At 43.8% G+C, this 9,741-nt stretch overlaps 1 protein-coding gene across 1 annotated transcript; it reads right to left on the bottom strand.

The window, feature by feature from the left end:
• Positions 1-251: 251 nt before the first annotated feature.
• Positions 252-8,433, bottom strand: LOC310998053 (piggyBac transposable element-derived protein 4-like). Its single transcript, XM_083987936.1, has 9 exons — positions 8,034-8,433; positions 5,885-5,939; positions 5,559-5,684; positions 4,044-4,306; positions 3,801-3,870; positions 2,444-2,659; positions 2,263-2,337; positions 2,000-2,062; positions 252-1,908 (listed from the first exon to the last, which is right to left on the bottom strand). The coding sequence occupies exons 1-9, from the start codon at positions 8,337-8,339 to the stop codon at positions 314-316; spliced, it is 2,769 nt and encodes a 922-aa protein (XP_083844062.1). The 5' UTR covers positions 8,340-8,433; the 3' UTR covers positions 252-313.
• Between the last annotated feature and the right edge of the window lie 1,308 nt (positions 8,434-9,741).

Here is a 9,741-nt window from a genome sequence, read left to right as displayed (position 1 = left end):
AATATTGTTGTTCTAGTCTCAAAACCATAATGGAGGAGTGTGGGGGGGGGGGGGGGGGGGGGGCAACACAAAACAACAATAACACATTTCTACTGCTGTAGAATGAACAACTGAGATGAAAATTCAACTCATGAAAATTTATTACAAAACAGTGTACCATACAAATTTAAGTCATACCACATAAGAGGGCAGTACACATCACATAGGTTTCATCAATAAATCAAATAAACAAAGTAGATCTAATAAAAAAATAGATTGAATACATATACACGCCTCCAAGATATCCAGGGATCCATCCCAAAGATCTTTAAATCTAATGGTGACCAGCAAAATCGTGTTTTGTGTGGTACAGAGTGAAACACTTGTTGAGGTGTAATGGGGTATGGCATGATGTACAGTAGTACCTAGTTTCACTTCTTTGCCCACCCCTCTTACACACCCTACATGCGCGAGTAGGATTTTTTTTCTTGAGAGTGGCCCTATACTTTGCCATCACATGAGCTCCAATGCCGCCACTCAGCCTACTCTGAGGGTCTCTTCTCGGGGCCCTTGGCTCTTTGTTCTGCCTACCAATGACCACCTCCACCACCCCTATGGTCTCGCCCATTGCCTCCTCACCTCCCAGCCCCAGGGTAGTCAACGACCTCACCACACTGAGGATAAATGTGAGGAACTTCCTGTGCTCGCCTCGGGGGTTCCTGGCTTTGTACAAAACGAACGCATTGAAAAGGCAGATCTGGAACAAATACAATATAAATTTCTTTGTCCATTTTGCATACTTTCTAACACATGGGTAGTAAGCAATATTCTGATCGAACTTGTCAACCCCATTCATTGAGTTGTTATACGCTACTACACATGTGGGCTTCTGTAAGGGGTCCCTCTCTTTTAGGCCCTTCTGCCCCTCTTCAGTTTGCATCGTGTCCTGGTGGAGGCTGGTGATCATTTTCACAGTTTTCTTGTCCCTCCATGCTAGGACCATGACCCTGTTGTTGTGTAGTGCAATGGTTTCCCCTGGCTCAAGACTAGAGTTTTTTGAAATGTTGCTGATTATGTGTGGTCCCCCCCTGTTCTTTCTCAGTGTCCCACAAATATGCGTGTTCATCTCTAAGAGCTTGTCAGCAAGTTCAACAGAGGTGTAGTCGTTGTCCATGTACAACGTGTATCCCTGCCCAGCCAGCCTGTCGAGGAGGGTAACTACAGTGTCCTCCAGGTTCCCTGCTTCCCCACAATACGGTTTCATCCCAAAACAGTAACCGGTTTTTGAGTCAGATATTATGTACGATTTTATTCCGTATTTTATTGGTTTGTGAGGGTTGTAAACCCGGAAAGCGAGGCGCCCGTACCAAGCCATCATGCCCTCATCAATACATATGTTAGAGTTGGGCGTGTAGAGCTCACCAAACTTTGATGAGACATAGTCTAACACAGGCCGGACTTTATACAGCCTGTCGCTACCGTCATCTGCCAGGTTATCACTAAAGTGAAGAAACCTCCAAATTAGCTGAAATCGATTGCGTGACATTGTGTTGCTGAAGTGGGGCGTGGCCAGCACTTCATCTGTTGCCCAATAACTGGGTAATGATGGCTTTTTGATGATTCCAGTGAGAAAGAACAGTCCAAAAAATTGTCTCAGCTCTTGCACAGTTACTTCTTTCCAACAACGTACTCTCTTCCCCAGAAGGTTAACCCAGTTTGATGCGATTACTTGGTCAGCATATAGATTGGTTTGGTCTGCTATTGTCTGCATTAATTCATCCGTGATGATCAAGTTCACAAAATCAATAGGCTGGTCAGATGTCAGTCTGGCTGCACCTCGTGGCCCTGGGGTGGCGGTGAATGGGATCTCTCGTGGCTCCCAGCCCTCTTTCTTCCATTCGGTTCTTCCATTCTTCCTGGATCCATGCTCTGACCGGCCATAAATAAATAAATTAATTACCATAAAAATGCAACTGTATGTGTTTGTGTGTACAGGAACAGTACGTAACTGTAAACTCACCCCTCTGTTTTGAATGCACCTCTGGGTCTATTTCCATCTCTGGTTCTGGTTCTGGTTCTGGTTCTGGAATCATAAGAATACATATTAGACATTAAATTCAATATATTTTCCTTTGCAGGACATTTTATTTACATGTAGCCTACATTTGCAACCATCACAACCCCATTCACACACACCCCATATTCAAATCTATTTTTACGCACCAGATTTACGCATACCATGTGTGGAATTAATAACGGACATAGCATAGTAGTTGTTCTCACCCAAGTTAGACGGGGTAACAGGCCTAAGTGAGGCTTCCTCTGGCACTTCCCCAAAGTCCGACTCGCTGTCTGAGGCTGGAATCACAAAGACATGTTTGGACAGGGTTCGACAGCGGAGGGGACATAATTCATGTGGAAACGTGACGTAGCCTATATGCCGGGTTATGGCTAATAATCTTACCTGCTGCTGATGTTCGACTGAGGAGCCATAATTCCTCCTCCACGTCGTCGTTACCGGCTGAGTCTGTGTCATATTCATCAGTCTGATGAGGCCTCTTGGAAGCGCGAACCCGACCGGACCTGCTATTAGCCACTCTGCTCGCCCCGGCCCATGGTGGAGATGGATCCCCCGCCTTGGCCCAGCGATCGGTCCCATCTTTTGATCTGGCGTGTGGGTCTGCAGGTAACGTCACATCTTTTACCAGAAAGGTGGTTTCGTCCAGCGTTGTCTGACGAAAACGCACGGCAATATCTTTTTTTTTCAACTTTTTCATTTCCCCCTTCAGCACGCGAAAAGTGCTGCCTGTAAAGTTGCTGGGCTTCTTTTCTTTTGAAGTTACCGCCCACGATCAAAAGGAAGGCGAGACTGCCACCTAATGATAGACCCACCACGCAAATAGATGATCTGTTAGACCTGTTAGAGTGTCTATTTCCGTAATTTAAAAGAAATGTAAAATCTCGTTTTTGGCACTCAACGCATGGGAACGAAAAACGGAAAATTACGTGGTTGGCACTCAATGAGTTAATACACACCCATTATAATTTTAAAATTTCTCCCCAAAATGATCATGGTCATTGAACAGTGATTGATTAAAAACTATAATACCTATCAGAACGTAGATTAATACACCAATAGTCAAGACTTGTGTCTACATTTTAAAGTTTAAATGGAGTCTCTAGGTGAAAGTATGCCAGAGCAGTAGATGTTTGAAAAACTTCAATAATCACTCTTTTTCTTTTTGGCTCATCTCATTCTCTTCAATGCTAAATGTTTCAGTTTTTTGCAATTTAGGCCGTGAAAAATTAATATTCTGTAGAGAAAAGTAATGGCACATCCCGATCCTGATCGAAAAGCACGTTTTGATATATTTGTGGGTCAAAAATGATGAAAAATTAGAAAAAGATATCCACACAATAGTAATAGTGCCTCGGTGGCGTTTGCCCCGTGGCCCTAATAAGTGAGTAATGCATTTAACCTGCCATGCCCTCTATGCATGCTCACTCACCATGCAAGTCCATTGACTCATTCAATACTTATTTTCCCCGCTGTAATAATAAGATACATGCAGGATAATAATAGTGCGGTACCTGTGCCACTAATAATAAAGATCTGAAAAACAATAACGATAAAGGCATCCACTTTCAATATGTCTGAAACCAGTTGCTACACGTTGTGCAGAGGAATTTCTTCTTTGGCTTTTTTCCCTGTTCAGGTGAGATGATTACTTGATTTACTTGTTGTGACGGTATTGCTTTGTGCCCTTTGTGACTCTTTTCAATATGCCTCATCAAATAAGAGAATTTCTTAATTGTCTTACCACAAAGTTGACGTGACTTTTCTTCTGTTACAGGCTGATCTTGTTCCACAAAGACTTCAATGCTAGGACTCTGTGGAGGCGACAAAGAATAATCAATAATCACTTTCAGTCCATTTGTCATCTGTGGTTTTCTTCAGACTCACTTCAGTTACAGCATTGGAAGATAGAAAAAGCTCACATTTAATGCTTTAACATATCTGACTTCAGTATTGTTGGAAATATAAGCCTTGGTGTCTGATCTACCTGTTCCTCTTTGACCTGCATGTAGAACTCTGTTTCCTCTGGTACAGCACCCTCCTCCTCCACTTTGACTTGACACCACGGAACCGGCTCTATCTGGACCTCTGTTTCCTCTTCGATGGGAGCCTGCTCCACTTTGATGTCACACTGCTGCAGCCGCACGTCCTCCATCCGTATGTGGACGTCTGTTTCCTCTGGAGTGGGAACCCGCTCCAATTTAACGTAATTTAACGATGGAGGCATCTCCTCAGAAACCAGGGTGTCATCTAAAGGTTAGAAAGGACACTTAAAACCTCCTGCACACATACACTGAAAACTGACATAGACATACAGTACAGGTCAAAAGTTTGGACACACTCAATGCATTTCCTTTATTTTCATGACTATTTACATTGTAGATTCTCACTGAAATTCCACTAATGAACCCTGACAAGGCACACCTCAACACCTGTGAAGTGAAAACCATTTTCAGGTCAGGTTCACCTCTTGAAGCTCATCAAGAGAATGTCAAGAGTGTGCAAAGCAGTAATCAGAGCAAAGGGTGGCTACTTTGAAGAAACTCGAATTAGTGGGGGCAGAGATAGAGGAGGAGGAGGAAGAAGGAGAGGAAGAAGAAAGAGAAGACAAAGAAGAAAAGATGTGTTTTCAGTTATTTCACACTTTTTTGTTAATTCCACATGTGTTAATTTATAGTTTTGGTGCCTTCAGTGAGAATGAAGGAAACACATTGAATGAGAAGGTGTGTCCAAACTTTTGGCCTGTACTGTATATCACATCCATAAATTAAAGCAGAAGTAAGTGGTCCGGTCGTTTTCGCTAATGCTGCGTTCCAGGCAGGCTTTTGAAACCGTAAATTACAGCTTCAAGTCACAACTTACGATTTTGTAGCGTTCCAGGCAACCCACTCGTGTTTTTCCGACCTGTTTTACCTGTGAAAGTCACTATAACGGCCACTCGTAACTTCCGACCCGTGAACTCCTACCAGATCGAACTGGTACAACTTCACAGGTCGGAAAAACACGAGTTACGAGTTGCCTTGAACGCACCATAACAGTCCTCGTACCTACGTCACCACATTCACGGCTTCCCTTGGCTGCACACACAGCCCTGCATGCCGTTCTCTCTCCTCATTGGATAAAAACTGTAGGATACGAGAAAAGTTTTCTCCTCGGCTCAGAGCAGAGCAGAGGGACTGAGAGACCCGTGTTTCGGTCCAAACACTCTATGTAAGTGATTGCTGTCGGAAGATATAACTATTTAAGACTTATATTAACACAAATATATCACTTACTTCTGCTTTAAATATGGAAACTAAACACACCCCAGGCCTTGATGCTGAGCTCCATGGCACTAATAATAAAGATTTTAGAAACTGAAAAACGTCACAAATCATGATGTTTTAATAATTTATTTAGTCTCATGAATCTCCAATGTTCCCTCACACTAGTGTCCTAACTCCTATCCTTGTAGTTTCTCACTGATGTGCCGCTGCCATGACTTGTGAACCTCCATATGTACCTTCATGTTTGACTTGCAGCTTCACGTCTTCGACCTGTATCTGGACCTCTGTTTCCTCCTGCTCCACTTTGATGTCACACTGCTGCAGCAGCGAGGGAGGCGGCTCCTCAGAGACCAGCGTGGTGTCTAAAGGTTAGAGACGACACGTGAAACCCCCAGCACATATCTACTGAAAACTGACTTTATATGAGAGTAAGACATAAATCACATCCATTAATTCTTGATTAATAACTCTCTTGACTTGACGCTCGATACCACACAGAACTTGCCATCTCTTCAGCTTCATATTAAAAAAAAAACATTAGCTTCAATCTTCCATGTCTTACCTGCAGAGGAATAAGAATCCACTAATTCATGTTTGATCCTGCCGTTTACTGATCCCTGTTGAAGAATAACTTCCTGTCAGTGTGTATTAGAGATGGTACGCAAGACAAACACATCATGAAAAAGGCACTTTCGTCTCAACTCACTTTTACAAACAATCATAATACAATGTGGACCATAGTTTACACTCTGCCTCAGCTCTAATATACACTCTGTAGCAGCTGCAAAAGAAAGTGAGCTCTGATTATAGCTTGAGACAATATGTGAGGATTAATCAAAGATTTAAAAAAAATAAAATAAAAAGGTTTTTCTCAGGTGTTTCACTAAACAACAATAACACAGACGCACCGTGCCTCTCGCCGCGGAATGTGATGGTCTCTCGGCCACAGCAGCTCGGGAACACCGGCCCCACCGGTGGTCACGGTCCTTCTGTGGTACGGGTCGGTGGTGCCGGTCTGCTTTGACCGAGGGATCGTCACATTTTACCGCGGGAGGACTTTGGGGAGGACACGGTGTTGCTCCAGATGAAGAGCGGGCGGGACTGTCGGCTGAGAGCTTCCTGTTTCGGCTCCGAGCTGCTGGAGCCCAAGGGGGCAGTTGTCAGTCTGAGAAGTGAAGCTCACTTCCGCGTTCAACAAACTGCAATCCCCCCGGCTTCCTCTGGGGGCTGGTACCAAAAGGGAGCAACTCTCCATAGACCCCCATGTTAAAATAGCCGACTTTACAGCTTAAAAAAACATATTTACAGCCGGGTACATTTCATTTTTTTGGTCTCAACCGATAGTTTCTACCCCCGCACACACTCTGAGGGGGGTGAATTTTATTAAAACTCTACCGTTTTACTATTATTAGGTCTAAAATTCTGGCCAATTAGGGCGCGGAAACGTTGAGTGACAGGTCCGGAGACCGCTGCTTCGAGGCCAGTGGGCGGGTTCTCTGCCGGCTAACCGCCGCACCTCTCCAAATATGGCAAGTAAAATCCAACATGGCGCGGTTCAAAACCCCGTAGTAGCAAAACCATGGATGCACAAAACAGACTCCCCCAAACCAATGGGTGACGTCACGGTGCTACGTCCATTCTTTATAGACCAGAGCGGCTTTTTTATGCAAATGAGAATGACTGATGCATCCTGGGTAATTTAGGGGCAGCGCCCGGCCTTTTTACATTGCACTCAGTGGCTTTTTGTGTTTTGATGGAGCGTAGACTAACTAACAATCAATCTGAATGTTTTATTTTTTGTTTCTTTTGTAGCACTATGTCTCATAATTATTTTGACACCCTCTTTGAAACCCACCGTTCACGCTATGTTGAAAAATTACAATGAATGAATCTACCGGTATACTCATTTAGCCTCCCACAATGATCAATGACCCCACAAAGTGGCCAGAAATGTCTGACCCAGACATCTACACGTATTTGGTCGAGTCACCGGGTAGGTTTTGGCTGAGTGTTGTCTGTAAATAGCCTGTTAACAGCCAACTTTTTTGTTAGTTTGTCAAGCCAGTTAGGCTGAACTTTTCAATGGAGGGATGCCGGGCGCTGCCCCTAAATTACCCAGAATGCATCAGTCATTCTCATTTGCATAAAAATGCCGCTCTGGTCTATGCTGGAGCCTCGCGGGTGAGAGCAGAGCAGCTGCGCTGCCTGCATCCACATGCAGAACTCCGTTTGCAAAAGCCGATCGAGTTATGATGAAAACTTCCAGATCATGAGCTGTCATGAGTTTTTGATCGTCATCTATTTCACTTTCATATATATATATATATATATATATATATATATATATATATATATATATATATATATATATATATATATATATATATATATATATATATATATGTCTATGTTTCACTTCTGCTCGTCGTAGAGTCCCCAAATTTACACATAAAGGTGTGTTAAAGTGTCTATTTTCATAATAATATTTTTTTTTAAAGCAAAAAACGTAAAATTACGTTTTTGGCACTCAACGCATGGGAACGAAAAACGAGAAATTAGGTGGTTGGCACTCAATGAGTTAAACAAATGGTCAAATCACATATTGTTTATCCCGCACGCGACCCTGCACGTGTAAGCGGTAGACAATGGCGGGATGGATGGAGGAATGGAGGACAGGAGATGGTGGAGTAAAGAGTGAATACAACACTCACCACTTTCACACTCTTGGTCGACGTGTCGGGGGAAACAGCGACAGTCGGCACCGCCGTCGGCGTCAGGTAGCGCCGCACCGCCTCGCTCTCCGGTAGTCCGTTACTGGTGTAATCCCCCGGAGCGAAGTGCTGCGAGCACACGTAGTATTTCTTGAGCTCTTTCTGTGCGGTGTTGACATCGATGTCGAGGGCGAGCAGCCACAGTCGGAGCTGCGTCGGTTTCTTGACGGGGAAGCGGTGAAACGACAGACTGGAGCCCTTCGTGATCTTGCTGGCGCACGACTTCACGGCGCAGCAGTAAGGCATGCTGCTGCTGCTGCTGCTGCTGCTGCTGCGGTGCTCATCCGAGTAATAACTAGATCTGTGATAAAGTTGCTCCTCTGGTTGCACTTCCACCTTCCTGTGTATGTGTGTCTCTTTCTCTTCTTCTTCCCCTCCTCTTCTTCTTCTTGGGGGTTTTATAGCTCCCCTCCCTTCCTGTGTGGAGCGCTACTGACCCCCTCTGGACCCGGTCAGATAGTCAGTGCTGGTTCATTCAGCTTATGCCATTCATTGTTAGTGGAGACCTCATTTACTGTTGTAAAGATATGTTTAAAAACAGCTTCTTCTTTTTTTTGTGTGTGTTAATTTTATTTTTCAGAGGACACACAACAAAAAGGTCATGACAAAAAATAAAAAAGGATTGGAACATAAAAAACAAACATTCACACACACACATCCTACTCATCTAGGAAGAGAAGTATACATAGTCATTGTGTGCATATTAGTCCATCTTGATGATGTAAGACTTTTGGGTAACCCTTTATAATGACTACACTCTGCTTGTTTTATCTATTTCTTGTTGATTTTTATAGTGGCTTGTTGCTTTTTACCTGCCATCATTGTTGTAGTGCTGTGCTTTTTGTCTCTTTGTCTTTCCATCTCCTTGTTGCCTGTCATGTATTTTAAATGTTGAAGCAGTTGCTGCAAAAACACATGCCCGTTTCGGGACAATAAAGGAATTTACTTTACTTTACTTTATTTAAAGCAGAAGTAAGCGATCCAGTCGTTTAGGCTAACTTCTTGTCAGCCGATGGAGTTAGCAGTCCCCGCCCTCGTCATGGATCTATTGGTCCTCGTCCCTACGTCACCACATTCACGCGCATCCCTTGGCTGCACACACAGCCCTTCATGCCGTTCTCTCTCCTCATTGGATAAAGGTTGTAGGATACAAGTAGGCTATACAAGAAGTTTTCTCCTCGGCTTACAGCAGAGCAGAGTGACTGACAGACCCGTGTTTCAGACCAAACACTCTATGTAAGTGATTGCCGTCGGAAGATATAACTATTTAAGACTTATATTAACACAAAAATTCAGCTTACTTCTGCTTTAAATACTGAATTTACACGAATACTGTTCTCATTTGTCCAGGTCATAGTTATCTCAAGGACTTGGTTATTTGTCTAGGAAGACGTTTTACCTCTTATCCCAGAGGCTTCATCAGTTCATGTACGCATCTGACCAGGCTGGGCTGGGACTGGTCCAACTATCTGGTGTGGAGACTCAGGTATTTCGTTCACAAGACCGATGATGTCACTGGAACCCCTTGTGCTCCATTTGCCAACGACAGCGGTTGAGTGACTGTCGTTGGTTGATTTTGACTTCATTAGTGCTCTACTGTGTTATAACGACAGTCGTTGGAGTCACAGGAGGCCATTTGTGAACAGTT

This window comes from Trachurus trachurus (genome assembly GCF_905171665.1).
Source record: "Trachurus trachurus genome assembly, chromosome: 15".
Classification (NCBI taxonomy): Eukaryota; Metazoa; Chordata; class Actinopteri; order Carangiformes; family Carangidae; genus Trachurus; species Trachurus trachurus.
Note: the sequence above shows the minus strand (reverse complement) of the source record. Positions and strands in the feature narration are given on the sequence as shown.